The sequence below is a fragment of the Schistocerca piceifrons genome, chromosome 8, assembly GCF_021461385.2.
Source record: "Schistocerca piceifrons isolate TAMUIC-IGC-003096 chromosome 8, iqSchPice1.1, whole genome shotgun sequence".
In the NCBI taxonomy this organism is placed as follows: Eukaryota; Metazoa; Arthropoda; class Insecta; order Orthoptera; family Acrididae; genus Schistocerca; species Schistocerca piceifrons.
In genome coordinates this window covers 157,428,749-157,456,550 of record NC_060145.1, presented here as the reverse complement: position 1 = coordinate 157,456,550, position 27,802 = coordinate 157,428,749, and the positions used below count along the sequence as shown (strand labels likewise).

General features: G+C 42.5%; 1 protein-coding gene across 1 annotated transcript in view; it reads left to right on the top strand.

The window, feature by feature from the left end:
• Positions 1 to 27,802, top strand: part of LOC124712153 (probable tubulin polyglutamylase TTLL2) — a 416,983-nt gene that overhangs the window by 27,881 nt on the left and 361,300 nt on the right. The window contains exon 2 of the mRNA XM_047242449.1: positions 13,369 to 13,506. Coding sequence (XP_047098405.1) covers positions 13,426 to 13,506 — 81 coding nt within the window. The 5' untranslated portion in view covers positions 13,369 to 13,425. The remainder of the gene's footprint in view (positions 1 to 13,368; positions 13,507 to 27,802) is intronic.

Genomic DNA, 27,802 nt, shown 5'->3' with positions numbered 1-27,802 from the left:
ATAGTGCAGTAGATATCTAAGTGATGTTTGAAATGTTTGTATGACGATTACCATGCAAAAACAATTGCACTTCTGGTAACGAAAAATATATTTTTCACGCCAGTGCACAATCAGTACAAATAAATTATTTCGTCTTTTGTTTTTTAACTTATAGACCGGAATTTTCAAATGATTGAATATTATAATGAAAAATACAATTAAATTCATATTCACAAAAATTCCTACTGGAAAGAGAATGAAATAAACAAAAAAATTATAAAAGTTCGTACAGTCGTTAAAATAATGTGACAAAGGAATAGAAATAAAAAATACATTTGAACCAGTTAATTGAATGGAAATAATGATCAAAGTCAACGATAGAGATTTAAAAACAAAAAAATTTCCTGCACCTGGCAAGATTCGCACCCATTGTCTCTCATATATGAAGCCCTTCCCATATCCATTACACCTCGCAAACAGACTATTACAAAGCGACTTTTTTAACATTGTTTAGCATCACGCAAAATTCCGAAACCTTTTCGTCAGTTGCTCGTTAATGAGGGCCCACCAGGGCGGATGCCTGCAGGATGCGTTATCTGGGATCTTAACCTACATCACCTATGTTTACTTTCGAAAAGTCTATCGCGCCGCTGGGGACCTTTCCTTGTCGCTAATTTTGAGTATTATTTATGACATGTTTTTCTCTTGTCTTTTAAATTCATTGGGGTTGGTGCCACTAATACCAAGTAAACTGTACTATTACGTTAGGTAATGGACTGTTTCTGTAAGTAAATGGTCAGGGTATCGGCCTGCCAAATGGAGGACCCAGGTTAAATTCCTGGTGCTACGCAGTATTTTTCCTTAGTGGGAGGAATAGGGGCCGGGTGCCCTCAGCCAATTGAGAAGCTACTTGGCTGATAAGTAGCTGCTCCAAGGACTGGAAAACGGCAAAAACCCGAAGAGAAAAGTGGTGACCTCATGCTACCCAATGACGCATTCATCTGACGCTCCATGGCAGAGGAGACGATGGCTAAATGGAATTGCGTGGCCTGCGGGATCTGTTAATGTAATTATAATTAATATTTTTGTTATGTACTTGATTTTGGACTTGTACAGAAACCAGACTGCAGTTATATGAGTCGAAGAACATGAAAGGGAAGCAGTAGTTCAGACGTGAGTGACACAGGATTGCAGCCTTTTCCTGATGTTATTCAGCCTGCAAGTTGAGCAAGCAATAAAGAAAATCAAGGTGAAATTTTGGAAGGGAACTAAAGTTCAGTGAGAAGCGCAAAAACCGTTTTGGCTTACTGATGATATTGTAATTCTGTTAGAGTCGCCAAAGGCCTTGAAAAAGCAGTTGAGCAGAGTGGATAGTTTCCTGAAAAGGTGTTATAAGACGAATAACAGCCGGCCGGTGTGGCCGAGCGGTTCTAGGCGCTTCAGTCCGGAACCGCGCTGCTGCTAGGTCGCAGGTTCGAATCCTTCCTCGGGCATGAATGTGTGTGATGTCCTTAGGTTAGTTAGGTTTAACTAGTTCTAAGTCTAGGGGACTGATGACCTCAGATGTTAAGTCCCATAGTGCTTAGAGCCAAGACGAATGACAACAAGAGTGAAACAAGGGGATTGGGACGTAGTCAAATTAAATCAAGTGATGCACAGGGAATTAGGGTAGCAGAGGAGATATTGAAAGTAGTGGATGAATTTTGCTATTTTGGCAGCAAAATAACCAATGACAGCCGGAGGAGAGATGATATAAAACGCAAGGTGGTGGCAACAACAAAAGAATTTCTGAAAAAAGTGAGATTCGTTAACATCGAAAACAAATTTAATAGTTTGTATGGAGTTTAGCGTAGTGCGGAAGTTCGTGGACGGTAATAAGTTGAGACAAGAGGAGGGTAGAAGGTTTCGAAATGTGGTGCTGTAGAAGAATATTGAAAATTAGGTGGGTTACTTGTAATTGTTTCATAAAGTCACACAGGAAGAATGCGACCTCATTGAAAATCAATAGGAGTACTGCACCGCTGCTGTAGTGGTCACTAAACAAGAAGCCACCAGCTGATAAACAGGTGTTTCGGGTGGAACACATCCTTGGGCAGTCTCAGTCTGCCATGACAGCTTCGTTTGTTACGTACTGTCTTTTTATGTCTGATCACAAAGACGTTCAGGACAATCTGAGGATGTATCCTATCCTAAACACATCAAATAAAGTCATTGGTTTATAAGTGGTGGCTTCTTATTTAGTGACCAATGCAGCATTTGTGCAGTATCCCTATTGATTAGACGGGTTGATCAGCTAACTAGTCAGGAGGTACTGAATCGAATTGAGAAAAAGGAAATGTGTGGCACAAGGAATCGCCAATTTGGTAACGGAAGAAAGTGTGGAGGGTAAAAATTGTAGAGGGATACCAAAGCTTAAGTACAGCATACAGGTTCAAATAGATGTAGGCTGGAGTAATGATGCAGAATGAAGGGGCTTGCACAGGACAGAGTGGCGTGGACAGCATCATCAGACCAGACTTCGGACTGGAAACCGCAATAACAACAACGACAACTACAGCATGGAATTTAATGAATAATAAATTCACTAGTATCATTTAAGAACCCTGTGCATGGTATCCTACCATTCCGTTAGTTCGAAATAAAACAAGTAGCCTTATGGTTCAAGTGCTTGGTATAGTAAGCTAAATATTATTGCGATATGTAACTCACTAATACTGTACTGTTGAAACTCGAATTGTAAGCATAAAGTTCCGAGGAAACTGATGCAGCCTTTTATTAGAGCCAAAGGGTTGTGTTACGGGATGGGAATCCAAAGACCATTGTCATAGAAAGGCAATATATTAATTTGCTTACTCAGCTACCAGAGTAGGTCGAAATAATATAAGGGTGTGATTAACGATTCCGAGGTGCCACTTCCGGAAAACGGTGAATAATATACTATAATGTCGAAATATATGCAAAATAAAACAACTCCAAATCTGATCCTTAAACGCCTGTCTCAGTTTTGTGTCACGTGTCCTGTCATTCGAACCGCAGTATTGAGAGCGTCGTACTTGGCTTTAAAGACAGTGTCTCGACGCATTGCTTTCGTAATAATTTTGTTCTTGTTCATTCACCGTCATTTGGTTTTTCAGGATACTACTGACGGCTAGGAACATATGACAATGTTTTGCTATAGTGAAAATTAAATGAAACCGGCCCTGCTCACTAAATCGTGTTTTACTTCTAATAAATCGTTTAAAAAATGTGTCCTAGCGTGCCGTGAAATTAACTGTCCCTCGTATCGAATTTATGTTCAGTCCTTCAGTTACTGACTACGGGAAGGCAATCTCTCCCAAGCGTAGCAACTTTCCTGCAGTTCTCTCACGGTCTTTTTAATAAAGTTTGATGGTGGTATTTCTCTTGCGACCTCGCAGCGATCTTGTTTCGGAAGAAAGTTACGACATGAAGCCGCAAGCTACTTGAGAACGCGAAGACACTTTTCGGGGCTGATGTACTGAAAATATTACGTAGTTATTTCCTTGCTCATTTTGCTTCACAGGCCGCTTATTGTCAACTCTGAAAATTACTTTCATTATTCTTCCTCGGTTTTCCTTTAAGAGCCAATGTAATACCTTACGCGAAACCCGAAAATATTTTCCAGTGACTGTTTGTCTGCCTACATTAATTTCTACAGCATATTCTGATGTCCAGGAAGAGACAAAAATTGCAGTATTTTTCTCATTAGTAAATACAAAAAAAGCCACAATATTTGATCTGCTGATCGAAAATTAGAAACTACAATTATACTAATAACAAATCCGTAAAACTACCGTGTCTGTCTGTTTGAACACGCAAATCCCTTCCATGAGGCTTTCACAGGTAATTTAGGCATTGTTTGGGGCACGGTATATGCTTCATTTCATGAAAATCGAATCAGCAAAAAAATATATATATCGCAGTTGAAAATTTTATCCACACTAATATTATAAATGCGAAAGTAACACTATCGTTTCCACAATTAATCCGCCGAACCGATTTCGATGAAATTTGGTAAAGAGATACCTTGACCCTGTGGAACATAGGCTGTTTTAGAAATTGTATAGTACGAGATACTTATGGATTTGAAGAATATTACGCGAATTAGAGAAAAATAACTGCTCTTTGGAACAACTATTTACTCTTTGACTTTTCATCTTTATCATCTTTCTGAAAATGCATTTACTGATTGTAAGACGTCGTGGTCTCCTGACCTTCATTGCTTACATATTCCGCCCTCACAATCATATTCCGCACATCAAGACGCTTCATTCGAACCCAAACTCGATAAGATAAAGTCAATGTTGTATGAATTCATGCAAACGATATGCAAATAACTAATAAATCGCAAGTGCGCACCGTGGTTGAAAAACTCAAGGCTGGCGTACATACATTCCAGACACGACGGTCACAGGAGCTTTTAGTTCAAGAGAGGAAACCGCACGCCAGGAGGCCAGTCCCAACCCATCTACGTCGGTCGGTGGCCGCCCGTGGAGTGGACAGCGTTCGCCGGAGGGAAAGGAGGAACGACCCCATGTTCGGCTTAAAAGCAGATTCCGCTACATTGTGTGGGAGCGGCCAGCCTACGCATTCTTTACACATAGCACGCAGTTTCAGAGATTTTCACAGGGAGACAGCAAACGCCAAACGACGATACTACAGATTTCCGGATTGGTCGCCTTAAACGAAACGTCATTCTTCCGTTTTAGAAGAGCAATGCTGATTGGCAGACGATATTTCTGACGCCTTGAGCGGAAGGAGTAATGGAAGAGACCAAAAGATATACCCCTTCACATCTGGCATGGAGAGGGGCCATTCTGTTGTCGCTCTTGGAGCGAGAACACGCAACGAGAGCGTGTGCGCTCATACGTGTACTCAAAGAGCGAGGAACAAGTCTCTCCTCAGTACTTCACCGGGAGAGCACCTCCATCGAGAGCGAATCGGAGTGCAACTTTATACTGAGTCCTGCGATTAAGCGTTGTTCACTGCGTTGGTCGTCTCACTTATTGTGCGATGTGAACGGACAGAGTTATAGTTAAACGCCTGCAAGCGAATTTTTGAGTGGCATCACGGTGGACTGGTTATCTGACCAGTGTACCACGCCAATAGTTAGACTAGGGGTGAATAGGAGTCCTTGACTTAATCAAGGCGTAGGGAGAGTTTGATTGGCGAAGGTCAATCCAGATAGAACAAGAGTTATCTTATTTGTCAGCAGCGAGCGACGCAGACAGCAGTCATCTCAGCTTACGGTATTGTGCGCTACAGCCATTGCAAGCCTCATATTTCCTCCACAACAGTACACTTCACTGCATTTCACACGCGACAGCCTCGACTGTACCTAGCAACATTCTAAAGGATTATTATTCAAGTTGAGTAGGGGCACCTCTCACCCATTCTGCCAAGTCAACAACAATCTTAAACTTTGTATAGAAATTTCATTAGCGAATCCTATCCTTGAGAGGTAACTTCCCATTCCGAAAAGAACCATAATATAACTTGTTATATTCATAACTAAAAGCTCCATTGTGATTTCTCAGAATTTTTGCAAAATAAATAATAACTTTCGTTAGGTTTCATGTTTTCCTTACACTAACTGGCACTACTCCAGTACCCAAGTATCCCACTAGTTATGTAAGAATTTTGTGAATTTTTGTGTCATTTCCTTACAGCGGATGACTCCAGAAGATATTTATTGCTGAAAGTTTTTCAGGCATTTCTCTTTAGAACGTTAGGAGCGTCTGTCTGACCTCTGTAGTAGTGTGGGGGTGGAAATTGCATCTTGCAGGAGCCACAGGGTGAAGGGTACATCTCAGATTAATCTGTTGCGCAGAATAACAGAATCTCAGATCAACTCCACGCTCACATGATTGATATATGCTATGTGTTACGATTGAAAGTAATATATACAATCCTTACACAAAGTTCAGTGTGTTTAATCCGTACCTCTACACTCTTTGTTACGTAATGTACACTCTGTGTAATGTATAGGTACTACAGGAGCACGCAATGCATAGATGACTGCTCCTGCCTATGCCCCTCAGTATGCACTGCTGAGCAGCGGCGCTGCACATGCCATGCCCATATGTCCTGTGTTGGCAGAGCTTGGGAGGGAGGGAGTAGTGGGATGCACGTTATGAGCTATGCTTATCTGAACAGGTAGACACGAGAGGGCAGCTGAAGAAGCCGAATTTTTAAAATTCACTCTCAATAAATCATTCACACAGGAGAATTATATAAGTACAAACATACCGTCATTTGACCACCGGACAGACGCCCGAGCCGGCCAGAGTGACCGAGCGGTTCTAGGCGCTACAGTCTGGAACCGCGCGATCGCTACGGTCGCAAGTTCGAATCCCGCCTCGGGTATGGATGTGTGTGATGTCCTTAGTTTAGTTGGGTTTAAGTAGTTCTAAGTTCTAGGGGACTGATGACCTCAGATGTTAAGTCCCATAGTGCTGAGAGCCATTTGAACCATTTTTTGAACAGACGCCCGAATGGACGACATAGTAACAAGCGTCCCTAGCGTAGAGAAACAATCGAAAATTTGAAAGCAAATGAATCACAAAATCCGGATGGAACCGCAATCGGTCTTACAACCAGCAATCTGCGGCATTGGCGCCTTACCTAACTTGCATTTACTGTGAATCTCTCGTCTAGCACAGAGATCCAAGCGACCGGAAAAAAGTGCAGGTGAATCCATTATGTAAGAGGGATAAAAGAACGGACCCGCAAAATTACAGACCAATATCCCTGGCTTCTGTTTGCTGCAGAATCCGTGAACATATTCTCAGTTCGAATATATAGGGTGGAGCAAAGAAAAGGCATGGTTTTTCACTATGGAATGACTGGGACACGGTTTGATAAAAATAATAAAAATAAGCAGTTTTGAAATATACATACTTTAATTAGGTTCGAAAAATAATGTCTTGGAGATGACGTCCATCTTTCTGGATACAAATTTGGAACCTCTTCCGAAATTACGCGTGGCTCTCTCCAACATTTCATTCGGCACGGCTTCAATTTTCTGACGAATGGAATTCTTCAGGTCATCGATTGTGCAAGGCTTGTTCATGTAGACTTGTGATTTTAAATATCCCCACAAAAAGAAATCGAATATCGACAAATCGGGTGAGCGAGGGGGCCAGTAAACATCACCATATCTCGAAATAACATGTCCTGGAAACATTTGTCGAACCACTTCTATGGATGCTCTCGCCGTGTGAGCTGTGGGACCGTCCTGCTGAAACCATACGAACTGAACGGGGAAGAACAAGTGGTTTCTTTTTCATCACGCATCCAGTACTTCTAAACGCTGCAACCCATCGGAGTACAGTATTTCGATCAGGCACTGCACCTCGACGTCCAACTCTAAAATTCTGACGGAAAAGACGTTGCACTGCGACTACGGAATCATTGTTTCTAAAGTACTGCTCGACAACGAACACACGATGGTCTACTATCCAACGGTCCATAGCGACTGAAACTACACTGTATGGGCAGTCTGCCAACATTCATTGAACGTCAATACCCCCTCTCGTCGCCGCGTACTAGCGGTTCAAAAAACATGCGTTTATTCTGCTCCACCCTGTAGTAAACTTTCTTGAGACTGATAAGATTATGTCCACGAATGAGCATGGTTGTAGAAAGCATCGCTCGTGCGAAACTCAGTTTGCCCTTTTCTCACATGATATACTGAGAACTAAGGATGAAGAGCAACAGGCAAATTCCATATTTCTAGCTTTCCAGAAAGCATTTGTCACGGTGTCCAATTGCAGGCTGTTAACGAAAGTACGAGCATATGGAATAAGTTCACAGATATATACGTGGCTTAAATAATAGAACCCAGTATGCTGCCCCCGACGGCGAGTGTTGATCAGAGACAAGGGTGTCGTCAGGAGTGCTCCAGGGAAGTTTGTGGTAGGGCCGCTGTTGTTCTCTACGTAAATAAATGATTTGGCGGACAAGATGAACAGCAGTCTGCGGCGTTTTGCCGTGGTGTATAGTAAGGTTTCGAAGTTGAGTGAGTGTAGGAAGATACGAGAAGACTTAAACAAAATTTATGGTTCGTGTGATGGACGACAACTAGCTGTAAATGTGGATAAACGTACGTTAATGCGTTGACAACTGTGCCAACGACCTTGTCGCAGGCTAGCGCATGGATGGGTTACCGTCCGGTTCTGCCGTGTATTGTTGGCAAGCGGGGTGCATCCAGCACTTGTGAGGCTAATTGAGGAGCTACTTGACTGTAAACTAAGCGGCTCCGGTTCCGAAAACTGACACCGGCCGGGAGAGCGGAGTGATGGCCACATGCCCCTCCGTATCCGCATCCGGTGACGCCAAAGGTTGAGAATGACACGGCGGCCGGTCGGTGCCGTTGGGCCTTCAAGGCTGGTTTGGACTGTGTTTTTTTTTGGTGTAAGAACTGTGGTAGGGAAGGCGAATGGTCGACTTTGGTTTATTGGGAGCATTTTAGGAAAGAGTGACTCACCAGTAAAGGAGACCGCATATAGGACGCTGGTGCGACCTACTCTTGAGTACTGCTCGAGTATTTGGGATATGTAACGAGTCGGACTGAAGGAAAACATCGAAGCAATTCACAGGCGGGCTGCTAGATTTGTTACCTGTAGGTTCGAACAACATAAGTGATGGTTCAGGAACTTAAATTGGTTTCCTTGGAGGGAAGGCGACTTTCTTTTCGAGGAACTATTGAGAAAATTTAGAGAACCGACGTCTGAAGTTGACTGCCGAACGATTCGAGAAATTAGGGCTCATACGGAGGCATATTGACAGTCGTTTTTCACTCGCTCTATTTGCGTGTCGAACAGGAAAGGAATTAACTAGTAGTGGTTCAAAATGGTTCAAATGGCTCTGAGCACTACGGGACTCAACTGCTGAGGTCATTAGTCCCCTAGAACTTAGAACTACTTAAACCTAACTAACCTAAGGACATCACAAACATCCATGCCCGAGGCAGGATTCGAACCTGCGACCGTAGCGGTCTTGCGGTTCCAGACTGCAGCGACTTTAACCGCACGGCCACTTCGGCCGGCAACTAGTAGTGGTTCAGGGTACCCTCGGCCACGAACCGTACTATGGCTTGAGGGTTATCTATGCAGATGTAGATGTAGATGTAGACAGCACCACACATAACACCCCGATTATCATATTCCGTTGGCGCCCGACAGAAAACTTCCCATGCAAAGTCCTGGCGGAGGCTATGATAGGCTGATCGACAGCGAATCGGTCCCACATTGGGCGCGGGGTGAAAGAGAATCTGAGGGAGTTGGTTCCTGGCCGCTGCAGGAGTCGATTCTGTACTTTGCCGCGCTTGCTGCAGAGTAATTTCATCCGCAGTTTCATTTGTCCAGCTTTCCGCGCTCGCCCTTCGATCCGTCTCCAACGCACAGCCTCATCTCCATGCAGCGCAGCTCACCACGAGAAATGGCCGTCATCAGTACACTGCCTTTCGCTGTACTATCGGTAAAATACGCAGCTCCGGCCTGTAGAGTTTCAGTTGGTTTTCCAGCCGTTCAAAATTCGAATTGAGCTTTGTCAGTGTTATCTTCTGTAGAACCACTTTGGCTCCTTAGGTGATATCGTGGTAATGTATCTGATTACTCACTTGTTTATCGATATTATACGAGTATATTTCACTAGTTCCCTTTGTTCCCCCCTCTCGTAGTGGAGAAGCACACTAGATTCCATGCAGTGGCATTTGTACTAGGTTCTTCCCAACACCTCTATCAAGTGAAGAATATTACATGTTTGGTTTTTCGTTATTACATATGAATTTGTGTAAAGAAACCATTGCCTAAGTCTAACCGAGAGGCGTGTTTTCTGATCATTTTTGGCAAAATTTCGTCCAATGTTCTTTCTTACAAGTCTTGAGAAAGCGCTTGGTGGCTGAAATCTACCTTTTATAAGTGGTAGTTATCTCATGATGTATGCTGCTTAGGTCGACTCCATGCATGTCCACTTATCTCTACTCAGTGCCAACACTCTTGATACCATCAAGCAACTGACTGTCGGCTGGTGTCTATAAACACACTTCTGTGGAACAGAAAGTGAGGACAGTCGTTTTCAGGAGATGTTTCCACTTTGGAGCAAATAGGGCATACAGTTTTCAATCACATATCATTTCATGATATATACGTGGAAGCATATTCACGTTTTTCCTAGACACAATCCCGTATCTCAAAACTTCCATGAAATCATAGTGCCCTGAAACAAATTGTAATTGTAAATACCAAACAAAAATGGGCCTAAAAACTAATAAATGTTGTATCAAAACTGTGTAGGCATTTTTAAACAACTCACAAAAGCAGTAATACAAGCTCAAATTTTCGTCACAATAACTTTAGATATACTTACTTTCACAGTCAATGGATTTCCTTGATATGCCTACTATAAAAAAACCGTGTCACAATCTTCTACCATGACGAAGCACAATCTTCGAGCCAACTGTTGCTTTGAACGCTATGAGTGACTGCTAAAAGAACCTCATGGTACTACTATATGTCTTTGTCTTGCAACAACATAGTTGGTTTCATGCTAAAGGTACTGATACTTCATTTAAAAAAATTTAAAAAATGATGGTTTCAGGCAAAAATCACTGGTACTCAAAGGAATGAGGCCTATGTTTAATATCGGTAGACTTATTGTGGTCAGAAATTCCCTCTTTTTCCCTGTGCTAGTCTGCTTTTTATGTCGTCCATTCTTCGTCCGTCATGGGTTATTTTGATTCCAAGGTAGCAGAATTCCTTAACTTCGTCTACTTCGTAATCAACATTTTGATGTTAAATGTCTCACTGTAGTCATTTCTGCTACTTCTCTTCACTTTCGTCTTCCTTCGAGTTACTATCAGTCCATATTCTGTATCATTAGACTGTTCATTCCACTCAACAGATCCTGTAATTCTTCTTCACTTTCTCTGAGGAAAGCAGTGTCATCAGCGAATCATGTCATTTATATCCTTTCACCGTGAATTTTAGTTACACTAGTGACCATTTCTCTCTATTTCCGTCATTGCTTCTCCGACGTATAGATTGAACAGTAGAGGCGAAAGACCGCATCCCCGTCTTTCATGCATTTTAATCCGAGAAGAATCTCGTTCTTGGTCTTCCAGTCTTATTGTTCCCTCTTGGTTTTAGTACATACTGTATACCAACGAACCCAGCAGAACTTAGCAATTGCTAAATGTGTATCGGAATTGGATGAAACTACTGTCATTTTCTGCCCCCTCTCTTTGTTCATCTCCTCCCCTTCCCCTCACTTCCTGTCCAACACCTCCTTCCCCACCCTCTGACCATCTCCTCCTCCCTCCTTTCTCTGCACATGCCCTGCTTCCCCCTCTTTATATCCATTCCATCCCCATCCTTCTCTTTCCATTTCCTCTTTCCTCCTCTCGCTGACCTGTACCTTGTTTATTATTGTAGCTAACGAAACCCTGATTTGGAACTAAAAGTCGCTTAAAATAAATAGATAAATCGGTTGGGATCACTATATATGTGAAAAGTGCACTTATCCACCTGCTAAATCTATGAGAATAGTAGCTTCAACCACAATGTTTTGCACAGTTTTAATCTACATAGTTTACAAAGTTTCAGTCGATTCAAATTCCGTAGCAGTATTCTAATCATAAGCCCATAATCCTTAAATACATCTTTCCTGCTTCCTGTTAAAACCGAGTGTGAGGAAGGAAGCATACACTGTTGTGTATACAGTTTTTATTTAAAATTGTATACAACGAATATGATGGGAAAAACAATTTGTCTAATGGTTTAAATGCCCTGCTATCGTAGTTAAAACTGATTTCGAGAAAGAAAACGAAACATTACATTTTCCACCATAGCATTTTTTTCCTTCCAAAAACCTTTACATTGAATTTATATATCCTCTGTCCGTCTGAATGTTTATTAGCGTGTAGCGAAAAAATTTGAAGCAAAGCAGGTGTTGTGTACGTAGTTCCACATAGTCAGCGCGTACACAACTTTCCCACTAGAGCGCGCCCCACTAAGCACAACAGCGCAGGTGCAGCGCTCATCCGTCTCCGCACTACGAGATGGCGCTGTCTTAGGGACGGACCAAATTCTGCTTCCGCCGATCCGCGTATTAATATGTAATGCAGCCAATGAGATTGCTGCTAACGTAGAAACTTTTCTCCTCGCGGATCACACTCGCGCAGTGATACCTGAACACTCGAGGTATTATAACGAGTGTACAGACTTCCAGTTAGTCAGTCTGCATTAGTCTGTACCAATCTATAGTCAAGTTTCAGTCTGCAACTAATAAGATTATCACATTTCTGTACATAGCCATGAAGAGAAATGTATAGACACTTTGTCAAGTATCAGAGATATGTGAGAATAAGATTAACGTACCAAAACCAAAGGAACATCAGATTGTCAATTGTAAACAGCATCCAGAATCAAGTTACATAATATCTATGATTTTTATTATTTTAATAAATGTGTGTGAAAATTAATCAAGTTTTGTTTAAAGTTGGTCACTGTCAATCTGCTACTCTAAGCGTACAAGTGGCATATCTATCGTCTGACCTAACAGCAGAAGATAAACACGCCACGATAATACCACGAGACATATTGCTGACACTCGCCTACTTCGTTAGAGCGACAAGTCAAATAATCTGATGGTGTGTGTACCGAAGGTCTTACAGTACGCACACCACAGTAGGTCAAGAACTTTTTGAGATTTTTGCTATAAACTTTTCCATATATGTCGCCAATGTCCATCCAAATGTTTATTAGAACATTATACAAAATGTGTGAGTGTGAATTCCTAAGGGACCTAACTGCTGAGGTCGTGAGTGCCTAGCCTGACACACTACTTAAACTAACTTCTGCTAAGAACAAGACACACACCCATGGTCATGCCCAAGGGAGGACTCGAACCTCCGGCGGAAGAGGCCGCGCAATCCGTGACATGGCGACCCAAACAGCGCGACCACTCTACGCGGCGAACATGATGCAAACATTTGAAGTAAATCGGTCAATAACTTTTCGAGATTTTTGATAACACTGTTAAACATCAACTTGCCTTTATATGATAGTATAGGTTTTAAAATTATATTTACATACAATATATGTTGAAAGTGTACAGCCGGCCGGGGTGGGCGAGCGGTTCTAGGCGCTACAGTCTGGAACCGCGCGACCGCTACGGTCGCAGGTTCGAATCCTGCCTCGGGCATGGATGTGTGTGATGTTCTTAGGTTAATTAGGTTTAAATAGTTCTAAGTTCTAGGGGACTAAAGACCTCAGATGTTAAGTCCCATAGCGCTCAGAGCCATTTGAACCATTTGGGACTCGAGATGTCGAGTGTCTGCAGTGGCTGAGCAGCCAGTGTGTGTCGCAGGGGCGGTGCCATGGGGAAGTCGCTGCCAGCGGTGGCTGCCGGCCACTGACGCTAGAGATGAGCGCCTCACCCTTCCACGGGAGGCCCTTCGTCTTCCGCGTCAACGACAACGGCGGCGGCCCGCACCTGCTGCTGCAGGTCAGTGACACCTGCTCTATCGTAATCAGTCACAGGACCGTTGTTGGGCCGAGAGCGACAATCCAAGGTAAGACTGTTGTGACCGGGAGGTCTGTGCGTCACCTTCAGGCGCTGCGAGCGCTCGACACCTATCTGCTATAAGGTTAATGCTGGAAATTGAGGGCTATGTGTCCTGTGGTACGGACACCTGTATTGGAGTCAGCTAATTGAGGATTTCTTCGGAAAAAGGGAAAAGCCAAGGATCGAAAATAAAGTTCAGTAGTTTGTAGGGTCACTCCAGAAGAAATGCACATTGTTTTTTTTAACTCTAGAAATATACACCAGTGTCACTCTGACCCCGAAGTTTACCTTTTTTTTTTTTTTTTTAAGAATTGGCCACTGCACACACACAGGTCACTGCCACCAATGTAAATTCAGCATTGACGAGACGTAGTAGAGGACGGGCGTTCGCAGTTTTGATGCATAGATGTTTAATTATTTTGACAGAATTATGTTTTGAAGAATCATTGTGATCCTCGTGGACACATTGTGTAACTGTTCTGTCACAAAGTGTGAAATTCGTTTCTGTAAAATGGCACATAGGAATGACATTTTATTAACGGGAAACGCTATGAGGGAAGCGTTGTTAGAAGAACTAAACCGTGAAAGTAACGTAAGTGACTTTCATGATGAAAGTCATTCTGAAGCTGATGTTCCTCCAGCAATTATGGACAGTGACGAGGCTGATCAGTCCGACGAATCTTCAGACAGCTATGTAGAAAGTAGAGAAGTCCGCTGTAAGGATGGTCATGGTTGGAACACAGTTGTATCTAGTAGCAAAGCCCGGCCAGATGCCGATAACATTTTTTTCTATATTCCAAGAGTGTGGAAATAAGGAATGACGGGTTTTATGAATTATTGAGAACACGTCGCATCATTCATGAAATATGTACATTTCATTAAATGAATAACATGTTTATCCAGTTAAACTGCAAGTAAATTCTTTACTTCCGGACCACCTTCAAGTTTCGTAGGCGAATAGTTTCCATAACAGAATGAGATTTTCACTCTGCAGCGGAGTGTGCGCTGATATGAAACTTCCTGGCAGATTAAAACTGTGTGCCGGACGGGGACTCGAACTCGGTAAACGAGGTACTGGCGGAAGTACAGCTGTGAGGACTGGCCGTCAGTCGTGCTAGGGTAGCTCAGATGGTAGAGCACTTGCCCGCGAAAGGCAAAGGTGCTGAGTTCGAGTCTCGGTCGGGCACACAGTTTTAATCTGCCATGAAGTTTCAGTTTCCATTGTCTCGAATGTGGGTGCATTAATACTATACTGATCGAAAAAGTACAAGCGGGAGGTTAAATAAAATGTTTTTAGTTCGTAAGCCTCAGATTTCATTACAAAATATCTCACTTTCAGGCAATTTCTCCAGTAAATAATTGAGGGCAACTGTGACCGTGATCTGCACTTCGTGTGACGATTTCAGAGGTGTACATTACTACGGTTAAATATACAATTTACTTTCCACTTTCATATTTTTCCAGTACTTTGTTACAGTCTTGAAAGACGAAATGTCATGTACAGAGTTCCATTCTACAGTCAGTAACACGGAACCTTTAAATGGGATCACTTTGTTGTCCGTCTGTCTTTCTGTTTGTCTATCTGTCCGACTGCTAAAAACCATTTTCCTTAGGAACAGGTAGACATATCAAATTTAAATTTATGTCGCGTACTAACGTCTACGGTCCCATGGAGGTATAATAAATGTAAGCTTCTGACCTGTAAGTCAATGCAGTCAAAAGATACGGCCATTTATGTCACATATTTTGATACTCGCAAATTCACTCGTCCAAAATTACAGTGTACTTCCCGTTGGCCTAGAATCATAAAATTTGACAAGAAGGAAGGCTTAACAGTACATGTAAAGTGTTAATTTGTAATTATATCACACGAAAAAATTCTTTTCTCATTTGTTATCCAACTTGAAACTTACAATTATAAAACATTCTCGAAAGTTTTGGAATTTCGAGGATCGATATGTTTCCAATATCAGTGTCGATAACAGACAAAAATCATCGAGAGTCTCGATCGCTAGGATCGATTAACTGTCTATATATGAACTCTCACAGCGCGAGACCTATACTCGTACCCGGCCAGTTTTTCAACACTCTCTCCCTCCCTTTCAACTGCCTTACCCCACAGAGGAATACACAAGAACTTCACAACAGAAGTCAGGAACTGCACTCTTGAGCACTATTTAGCAGCGTTCGCAAGGGAACCATCATCTTCAGATCTCGCTCAGCAAAGTGATTCAAATGTTCAAATGTGTGTAAATTCCTAAGCGACCAAACTGCTAAGGTCATCGGTCCCTAGACTTACAAACTACTTAAACTAACTTAAACTATCTTATGCTAAGAACAACAAACACACACACACACACATCCATGACCGAGGGAGGACTCGAACCTCCGGTGGGAGGGGTCGCGCAGTCCGTGACATGGCGCCTCAAACCGTACGGCCATTTCGCGCGGCTGCAAAGGGATTCCTTCGGTTTATTGAAGAGGTGGTTCTCTCGCGGTACCAGATCAGGGCTGCAGAATGAATGTTTCAGTATTGTCCATCAAAGCTTTCTGATCTCGGCGGTGGTTTTCTCACTGACATGTGGCCGAGTGTTACTATGCAACAGTAAAACACCTTGTTATTGCCGGTGCTGCCAAACGCGATACATTCGAGCATGAAGCTCATGCGCTGACACGTAGGGGTTGGAACTGGAAGTGGTTGCGTGTGGCATGAAGTCCACAAGCGACAGTCCTTCTGAATAGAAAAACACAGTAGACATCATTTTTCCTGCTGAAGGTGCAGTTTTGAATTTCTCTTTCTTCGGCGAGTTGTCATGATTGCATTCTATATGGGCTGCCTCCGTCTCAAACTGATGCTACCAGGTTTCCTCTTTGGCACAATTCTTGCACGAAATTCATCTCCTAAATTCTCGTACTGTTCCAAAAGTTCCCTGCGTACTGTCTTTCGTGTTTCTTTATGAGCGTCTGTCAACGTTCTCGAAATTCACGTGGCTGAAACTTTTTCAGCTTCATCTGTCTCAATATTTTACGAACACATGGTTTTCCTACTCCCATTTGGATTGACAGTTCGTTCACTGGTATGTGTTTGTCAGATAAACTGAGAAAAGGTAAATGACAGTTAACATTGGAACAAATACAACTCACCTGCCTTTACATGTGTCTCATTACCAAAATTAACAATGAGTCCACGAGGCGGTCGGTATAGTTTACTTCTAATATTCGTTTTGTGTTCTCTTTGCTTTCGGCCTGTGCAAATTGTAAGCTATGCACCAAATTCCATCTGCTCCTCGCTTTTGTTGTCATTACTACCACAGCCTATAAGTCACTTTTACACTAGTTAGTTTTAGTAAATTTAAACGCAACCTCAGGAAATCTCTTGCAGTCGCCTTTCTTTCGGCACTCGCGGAGTCACAAACAGGGCGCGCAAAATCTCGGACACCCCTGTCTTATGTCACTTGGCGGAAGCACCGGCCAGTACCCCTCGCGGCAGGTAGTGCCTAACAAAGGGACAAACCAGTCTGCCACCCTACTTCAGGCTGCTCAGCGGAACGCGTCAGAGCTTTTAGCAGCTCACTGCAACATCCAGTCTTTACCTGCACATTACGAAGAACTTAGCCTCCTCTTCAACCAACTAAACTACCACGTAATCCTCTTATCCGAAACGTGGTTGAAACCACACATATCCTCTGCATCTATTCATGTCCCAGGGTACACATTTCTTAGGGCAGACAGATCAAAAAAGCAAGGTGGCGAGGTCGGCGCGTATATACGAACAGATCTCAAAGCGAAAGTCTTATGTACGTCAAATCCTGCTGAAGAAAAAGAGGCTGAATTCATATTCATTGAAATAAATATACGAAGTCGGAAATTCTTGACTGGCGTCGTGTACAAGCCGCCAAAAATAAACTCAATGAGTTCCTTCCAGTCGGAATTACATTCACTCCAGTGTCAATACGAACATGTCATCGTAATGGGTGACTTGAACGTAGACATGCTAAGAGACGCTCCCTCCGCAATAAATCTAAGAAGATTGTTTAGTTGCAATAGGATGAACATTCTTCCATTACAACCTACACACCATACGGCGCACAGTCATACTCTTATAGACGTAATCGCAACGAAACAGACTGACAAAGTAAGAGATGTTGGTCAAACATCGCCCCCTGGCCTCTCAGCACATGATGTAATATTCCTGGCCTACTCTGTGCAGCCCCCAAGGATCAAATCGCGTTACATAACTTGTAGGAACATGAAACGTATTGACCTTGACGCTCTAACAGCCGATTGCTCAGAAATCTCATGGCATCAAATAATCAGAGAACCTACAATCGACGGCAAAATTAATGAACTTGGTGATAAACTCACTGCCCTCCATGACAAACATGCACCTGTGCGCACAATCCGTGTAAGAAAATCTCCTGCTCCATGGCTGACAGCTGAATTACGTCAAATGATAACTAATAGGGCTGCTGCCCACAGGCGTTTCAAGGCAGATCCAAAACCCGAGCGTTTCGAAGAATACAGAAAGCTACGGAACAGAGTGAAACAATGCATTCGCAATGCTAAAATCAGGCACGCTCGCTCCCTTGTATGCAGCGATCTGACGCCCACGACTCTATGGAAGAATCTCCGTAGCTTGGGGGTCGGAAAGGCAAAATCGGAAACTACTTTTCATGTGTCAGCTAACGAATTAAATGATTTCTTCTCTGCACCTCTGAATACCAACACGGCTGATAATTACCGTCCACAAGAATCCCCAAACAGGATAACTAACAACGATAGCTTCCATCTAAAACATGTAACAACAAATACGGCAAGAAAAGCAATAATGAGAATCTCTTCTGATGCAATAGGCAACGACAGTATCGGTATAACCATGATTAAGAATGTTGCCGATATCTTAGTGCCTGTCTTAACTGACATATTTAATTTTTCCCTCGTGAACGGAATATACCCCACTGCATGGAAAAGAAGCATAATTCGACCCATCCCTAAGATCGAAAACCCGCAACTGCCTAGTGCTTACCGACCAATTAGCATACTGCCTGCTGTTTCCAAAGCACTCGAGTATATTGTTCATGACCAAATCACTGAACACTTGCATGAATTCAGCCTATATGACAAATTTCAATCCGGTTTCCGTAAACATCACAGCACAAACACTGCTCTAATTAAAGTAACAGATGATCTGAAATGTGCCATCGACAATCGAAAGGCAACAATATTGACGCTACTGGACTTCAGCAAAGCTTTTGACACTGTTAACTTTGACATATTGCTCAGAAAAATGCAACAGCTTAATTTCTCTGATAGTGCAATGAGATGGTTTGAAAGCTACTTAAAAGACAGACAGCAATGTGTTGTCTGCGTAAATGAAAAATCTTCCTGGAAACATGTTTCCTCGGGAGTGCCACAAGGATCAGTCTTAGGACCACTTTTGTTTTCTTTATATGTCAACGATATTTCGTCGGTTCTGTCCTCCTGTAAATATCATTTCTATGCCAACGACCTCCAGCTCTACCTAAGCGTCAGACCTGAAGACGTAAACACTGCAATCGCTCAGATGAATGATGATCTGTCTTCGGTAGTGACATGGGCGAAAAGCCTGGGGCTTAAACCAAATGCAAAAAAGACTCAAGTAATCTTAATAGCCCATCAGAAATTAATAAGTTCAGATTTCCGCGAACGGCTACCTCCTAGTCTGCTCGACGGTACTCCAATACCATATCAGAAAACAGTGAAGAACTTGGGTGTAACTTTGGATGAGCATCTCAACTGGGCGGAGAATACAGTCGCAGTGTGCCGAAAGACGTCTGCTTGTCTCTATGCTCTCAAAAAGTTTCGGAACGTATTTCCACAGGACTTGAAACGCCAGCTCGTGCAAGCACTCGTTCTACCGAACCTCCACTATTGTGATGTGATTCAACAAGGCACGAGTAGTGAAAACAAAAGACGGCTAGAGCTAACCATGAATGCCTGTGTGCGTTACGCCTGCAACATTCGCCGATATGATCATGTTAGTGCTTCATACTCCGAGCTAAAGTGGCTGCGGCCGGACAAATTGCGTGACTACCACACACTATGTCTACTTCACAGACTCCTCGTCGCGCAAGCACCCCAGTACCTTGCTTCAGAGATTAAAAACCTGTCATGCCATCATAATAGAAACACGAGGCTACTCTTATTTGGTATCCTAACTGTGCCCACTCACAAAACAAAAACTTTTGCAAACTCCTTCTCAGTTGCCGCTGTCCGCCTCTGGAACAAACTGCCACTTACGTTGCGCAAAATTCAATCTCCTGCTGCTTTTAAGAAGAAGTTGAAGCATTTCCTACTATCATCCTCATAAAGTTCTCCACAAAATTAATGTACCAGGCCAATCCTCTCATCTGTCAAATAGCAAAGCTAGCGTCTCCTATCTTGCTCCTGAGATGCCTTCCCCTTCATCTATCTCTATTAGCCAGGGAATCTTCTTTTCCTTTATATTTCCTTAATTATGTTTCATCATGTCTATTCTTCTCCTCCCTTCACCATGAGTCTCCCTCATACTCCCTGCTGCCAGCACTCCTATCTAAAATTTGTCTCTTCAATAATGTCTACTTATAATAGTACTTATGATCTACGAATATAAACTCTATATGTGTGTATGTTTCCAGGTGTACCTTTCTAATTGTTTATTTCACTTTTTGTACTAGATGTAGTTTAACATGCCTACTAAAACGTATGAATGTAAAATAAGTAGAATGCCTGGTTAGATGTAAGAGAGGGCCTGATGGCCCTAAGCTTGCCAGGTTAAATAAATCAATAAATAAATAAATAAATTATTCGGGCTTTTTCATACTCAACATCAACGTCAACCTATCGCCAAAATATGAGCAACTTTCTTGTTTTCGTGTGATACAGTCAGTGCGTTACCTTCACAGAGTCTAAAAAATTTTACTACATCTTGAATTTCACCTCCTGCAAATGTTCCTTCATTCAGCAAAAATGGTCTAAGAATCCAGGCAGTTGCTTGTCGATTTTCCAAATCATGAAAACAGATGGGTGTTGCTGACTGCTAGGACTGTACAACAACTGAAGTAGATAAAAGAGTAAAAATAACGTGGAGTCTTTCCGTGGAGTAAATGCGGTTGTCAAAACGAAGGTGCTAGTGAGCCTGAAACTTGAAGCTTTCAATCACTATATGTTTTGATTCAAGGCAATCAGTTGGAAGTTTGACGTCTGAAAACCATTCAAAATCAGGTCGTTGTTCAACTTGCTGTGAAAAACTAGGAGGAGGCAAATAGAAAACCGTGTCATGGAACAGTTTTAAATACGACTGTAATGCAAATGCAACTGAGGTGGGAGGTACGTGTAGCCAAGAAGATGGGTGGTAAATAGGAAAAGGAAGTTGTTTTTGAAATACTACATGTAAGAAGAGACAAAAATGTCGACTAAGTGGAAGCTGAAAAAACTGACATATTGTCCATGAGGACTAAGTTAATAATTGGTTCAGTTCTTTTTTTTATACATGGTGTATCGTAACTAATGGTGTAAACGCATACAGTTGAAAGCACACAATACTAGAAGCAAAAAAGTCTAGTAAGCATGGGCTCTGAAAAGCATACCTGAAGGGCTATAGGCACTTTCCTCATCTTCGATACTATGAAACAAACAATGGAAACTCCAGGTAGGAACATAAACTTTGTAGGAAAAGACGGATTGCTTGTTACTGTGAAGAAGACACGTTAAGTTTTAGACAGGCACGGGTTGGCCAATAGAGCTCTGTGACTTCGATCGTGGACTAGCCGCTGGATGTCACCTGAGCAACAAATCCATCAGAGATATTTCAGTCCTTCCTAACCTGCCCAAGTTGACTGTTGGTGATGTGACTGCGTGAAGCAGAAACACTAAGTACCAGACCAGGCAGACCTCATTAACTGACCAAGAGAGATCGTCCCATAGAGCATCGAGGAGGATGGTGATAAAAAAATCGAATGAAATCGGAGGAAGGAATCACTCGTGAGCTCCAATGTGTACCAGTAGTCCAGATGGCACAATGATAGTGCGCAAGGAGTTCAAATGAATTGGGTACAATGGTCAAACAGCTCCTCATAAGCCACACATTTTTGTAGTCAGTGCTATGCGATGCGTGAGGTGGTGTAAACAGCGTCGCCGCTGGATGGGGGATGGCTGGAAATGAATCACTACATACCATGAATCACTACATACCATGTGATAATGTGATGGAAGTATTTGGGTTTGGTGAATGCCTGAAGAACGTTATCTGCCATCTACATCTACATCTACATCTACATCCATACTCCGCAAGCCACCTGACGGTGTGTGGCGGAGGGTACCTTGAGTACCTCTATCGGTTCTCCCTTCTATTCCAGTCTCGTATTGTTCGTGGAAAGAAGGATTGTCGGTATGCCTCTGTGTGGGCTCTAATCTCTCTGATTTTATCCTCATGGTCTCTTCGCGAGATATACGTAGGAGGGAGCAATATACTGCTTGACTCTTCGGTGACGGTATGTTCTCGAAACTTTGACAAAAGCCCGTACCGAGCTACTGAGCGTCTCTCCTGCAGAGTCTTCCACTGGAGTTTATCTATCATCTCTGTAACGCTTTCGCGATTACTAAATGATCCTGTAACGAAGCGCGCTGCTCTCCGAGGCATCATGTGTAACACCAACAGTTAAGTATGGAGGATGTGGTGTTACAGTACAGGGATGTTCTTCGTGGATACGCTGAGGTCTCCCCCCCCCCCCCCCCCCCAACCTTGCTCTTAAGAAAACGCTAAATGCGGAAGGATACGAACACATTTTCTAGCGTTGTGTACTACGTACAATAAAGGAACTGTTCAGAGGCGATTATATCAGCATGACAATGCACTCTGTCATACAGCATAATTTGTGAGATAGTGGCTCGTGGAATGGCATGCCTAGAGTTCCGGCCTGAAACAAATGGAACACCTTCGGAGTGAGTTACAACGTCGCCTTCGCTCCAGACCCCAGCGTCCAGTATCACTACCTACTCTGGTCTCGGCTCTTGACGAGGAATGAGCTGCCATTTTTCCCGGACATTCAGACAGCTCACTAAAAGCGTCCCCTGCCGAGTTCAAGCCATCATAAAGGCGAAGGGTCGACACACCCCGTATGAGTATCCACTAATAGGTGTCTGGACATATTCGATTAGATAGTGCATAAGGAACATAATGGAAGACGGGCAGGTAAAACTGGCGAACATGCAATAGCAGCAAAACTGCATATTGCAAAAGACGTAAACGCGTCGAAGGGTTTGGTGGAAGTCTTTATCCAACAATTCATGTGAATGACTTATGGCGATGATGTATTTAATAGATTGTAACGAAATAATGATAATAGAGATATTTTAAAGTAAATGTGTGGTGACTTAAACATAATCAAAAACAATTTGCTTTCGCATTTTAAGACTTTCAACTTCCTCCCCCCCCCCCCCCCCCCCCCCCCCGAGAAGGGTAATTTTAGCCCAGAGTGAGAAACAGTGCTACAGAGTAACCAGTAAGTCTATCATTTGTTGATGACGATCCATTGTTTAAAGACGACGATCCAGGTGCCTGGACTTTCGTTCCCAGAGGTAACACAACTTGGAGGGATCAAGCTTCCATACATACCGGCTTGCTTACACAAGATCTATACATTGATGCAGCACATATGCAGCACAGCTTTAATATTAATAATTATTATTCAGGAATTCTGCCATCTTTGAAGCAAGGAGGAGATAAAAGACGGATTAAAACAGGTAAAGAAGGTATTACTGACCAAAAGAACCCTGCTTGTATCAAACATCAGCCTTATTCTGAGAAAGAAATTTCTGAGAGTATGAACGGTAATAAACACCGTTGTATGGCAGTGTGTCATGGACTGTGAGAAAACATACAAAGAAGGGAACTGGAGAGTCTGAAATGTAGTACTCCGGAAGGGTGTTGAAAAGTAGGTAGAACGATGAGACAAGAAACGAGGTGGTTTTCCGCAGAATCGGCGAAGAATGGGACTTATAGAAAACACTGATAAAAATTAGAGGCAGAATAATAGGACTCGTGTTAGGATACAAGAGAATAACTTCCATGCTACTAGAGCGAGCTCCAGCCAAAAGCTGTAGGGGAATACAGAGACTGGAATACATCCAACAAATGTTACTTGAAATCCGACTCGATTGCAAATTTTTTTTTTATTCATATGATCGGTTTCGGTTCATTCAGAACCATCTTCAGATCTGATATTTCAGTTACAGCAGTAACCCGTCCAAATCCAGCAATTTTCACATGCTGCGTCACTCCTGTAACTGAAATATCAGATCTGAAGATGGTTCTGAATGAATCGAAACCGGTCATATGAATAAAAAAAAATTGCAATCAAGACAGATTTTAAGTAACATTATAAAATCACTGATTGCTGTTATCCCATAAGACATTATGTCAGCTTTTTGCAAAACATCCAACAAATGGCTGAGGATGTAGGATTCAAGTGCTAGCCTTACAAAGAACACATCGCGTTATTACGAACGATACTGTCTACGCGCCGATGGTAAATTTCATGCACTGAGTGCACATCATGTGATTGCGACCGCGACCGCCAGTATTAGTGTGGGAGGAACTGAAGGACCAGAGTATTATGAGCTAATATAGATGAACAAATAGCAGAAACGCAACCGCTCATTCTATGGGCCTCACCGACTACTATCTCCCTCGAATTACCCTGTTGGTTCACCTGGACAGAGTCGCTGAAGATAGCTGTATTCTTAAACGATAGACCTTTGTTGGTCATACAAAGCTTTCCAGTTACACAGTTGTATCACGCCTGCGGTGAACATGTGGTAATGCTAACTCATAATCCAGCAGTCTTCTAAGCATGAGAACGCCGAGCAAAGGTATTGAAGCACGAGGGCCCCACTGCGGCAAAGAAAAAGTAACATCAGTCATCCCTTCCCCCACCAAACGGCGTGCATGCGATAATTGTTAATATTATTTATACGAAATAAGCGAGGAACCCTCACTCGTGGCGACGTATGAAGGTACACGAGCACAATTCGGATATTTCCGCGATGCTGCTAGTCACGTAGTCCGGCTGTCCTCATCTCAGGGAAAGGTGGAGAGCATAAATAGTAACCTATAAAATACCATGTTTTTTGAACAGACATTTCCTTCGCACCGGCAGAACTATACCTCCCGTATGACGTGAATTTTTTGTCCAGTCCCTCCGCATCACCTACGAACTTCTTCTATAGTTACCTATGGTAGAACACAGAAAATACAGAAAATACAAACGATGGTTGCTCCAAACAAAATGAACAATATTTTTTGAAAAATGTAACTGATGTTCTATATCTTTGCTATTCACGGACGTCACACGTTCTTACTGCTTGTGTTAAAAGTTAATTCAATCTGTTTCTGTTAGTCGCGCTATCGCTGTACACTCAAGGTGGTAGCTGCGCTTCATGATCGTCTGAAGCAACGTATTCTGATACAACTCTTGTGAACGCGATACAGTGACAGACATTCACAAGAGACTGAAGAAGGTGTACGGAGATGACGCTGCTGATCGCATTACAGTTAGTCGTTGCGCAAGCAGTGTGTCTGGTGAAAGTGGGCATGCAAATACTGGGGACCTTCCGCGCACTGGCAGATCGACCACTGCACAGATTCTTCGCAATGTGGCCCAGTTCAGCCAGCTATAATCTGTGAGCAGGCATTATATTCTGCTCAGCTCCTATGGGTGACTGTACACAGCCCACGGTCAGAAACCTTCTGTTAAATTGGTACACGTGTGAGGTGTCAATGGAGCAGTATAGCATACCCCTGAGATGCTACAGATTCTATCCTCAGAGACCTACAGAGATGTAAAGCTCCCCATAAGATAATGCAGCTTAAAAGAAAGCAGGCCCACACAATGGATGACAGATCATGTAATGAAAATTACAAGGAGTGGCCCAATTACTTATGAAAGTATGGGTACCGCACCTCACACGAACGAATTGATAATGGAATTCATCAACCTCTGAAAGGAAACAAAGCGTCGTTAGAATAATCTGGCTTGCTACTGAAAGGATGCTCCATCCCCTGAACCAAGACTACGATGAAATATTAAGTGGACAAGAGATTGAAAGTGCGCACTCTATCCTTGGGACATGTGGGAGGATAAGTGAAAGAAACTAAATAAAACTGTGGTGCTAAATAAGCCAGTAAAAAGGTTAATGAGTTAAGGAAATGTCCCAGTAAAGTATGAAAAAACGCCAGTACTCTCGCCTAAGCGCATTTTGGGTGCGGCTAAGTGGTTGTGAGAATTAAATCAGTAAAACGAAACCCTGATACGAAATAACGACTTCACACTCTCCTCGCCTGGCTGAGTGCAAATACACCCTATGCTTATCGTTCTAAAGATGTGCGAGAGCAGAGAACGGCTGCAGTAGTGGTGGAGAATTCTAAGTTCAGTACCGGCATATGAGTTCTGCTCTAAGGCAGAAACATTATGCTCTGCAGCTCTGACATTCTCTCCTGAAGTGAGCGTTCTTTACGATGCGCTAAAGAATAGTGTCCTCTTTGTCTCTTCTACAAAACTTAGCTGGTTCTACTAGCGCTGTGATATCACTGGCCAATTGCAACAGATTTTGCGAGTTTCAGCGAGCGATAATTTATTAAACATGCAAACAAATTTCCTACTCTTACTGATTTTGCCGTGTTTAACCAGTGAAGTGTATTTCTCCCTTGGCGTGGGCAAGAAGGCAGAAAATCTCCCGCACTATGTAACAGATTTAATGTTACGGCCAATGAGATAGTCCCCACACACAAATGTGTGGGATCTTGCCTCTGCTGCCAAAATAATTACTATTTTGTACAAACATTCCAGCTGGCCTTGGCCTCCTCCGGGCATAACGGCTAGTCCAGTGCTCGTGTCAATGTGTTTTCCCCTGTACTTTGTATCCCTGCTAAAAGGAACTCTTTTTGCTTCAATCGCAATTAACTTTATGCCGGACGTTATGTTCTCGCTGGTTGCTCCTGCTGCGCTTGGCCGCCAGATTCATCTCCTTCGCATTATACCTGCATGAGACCCTGCGTTCAGTAGAAACATGTTTACAACTCGCGCGGTTCTCCCTAGTGACTCTTCCCTTATGGCAATCAGCTAAATGTCCCAAGCCTGCCGTAATTACAAGGCTCCTTCACCGTACCAAAAGGAAAGGACTTAGAGTTAAAACAGAATTGCAATCATTGGCAGCCGTTATCATTGCTTGCAGTTTTCAAGCAGCATTAGTGGTTGCTGGTGATTTCAATGTAGATTTCCTTAAAGCCTCTTCCAATAAGAATTTATTTGAGTTAGTAGCATTATCATTCAACTTAATTCCCACTGTAAAGATCCTCACTAGGGTAGCCAATTGCTCACAAACAGCCATTGATAATATCTTTATAGAAAAGGATAATGAACAAAATTATGTTACAAAACCAGACCATGACATGCAGTTCCTTCTGTTAAACGTTAATACTGAACAGCATATAAAATCTGTTAAATCTGAGCTCAAGAAGGTAATCAATAAGCCAAAAATTGATTATTTTAGGACACTCCTCAGAGACATTCACTGGTCTGATGTTTACAGTGCTCTTGGCATGAATGTAAAATATAACACTTTTGCTAATAAAGTGCTTACCTTATTTGAACACTGTTTACTCCAAAACTAACCAAGGTTAGAGCAAAGTCTACAAAGAATCCATGGATTACTCAAGGAATAGGGGTATCTTGTAAAACAAAAAGAAAACTGTATCTGTCAATCCGAAACAGTTCTGATGTTGATGCTATAGCACATTACAAGAAATACTGCAAAATATTTAAGACTGTAATACTGACATCAAAGCAAATATATTACAAGGAAAAGATAGTCATATCAGATGACAAAATAAAGACAATATGGGATATAGTGAAGGAGGAGACCGGTAGAACCAGACATGAAGAAGGACAAATAGCATTAAGAGTAAATGATACATTGGTGACAGATGTGTGTAGTGTTGCAGAACTTTTTAACAAACATTTTATACCTGTTACCGAAAAGATGGAGTTGTCAGGTTCTGTAGATGCTGCTATGGAATACCTCAGACCAGACATTTCAAGTAACTTCCGTAATATGAATTTGACCCTAACTACCCCAGGACAAATAATGTCCACCATAAAATCTTTAAAATCAGAAACATCTAGTGGGTATGATGAAATATCAACAAAGTTAATTAAAG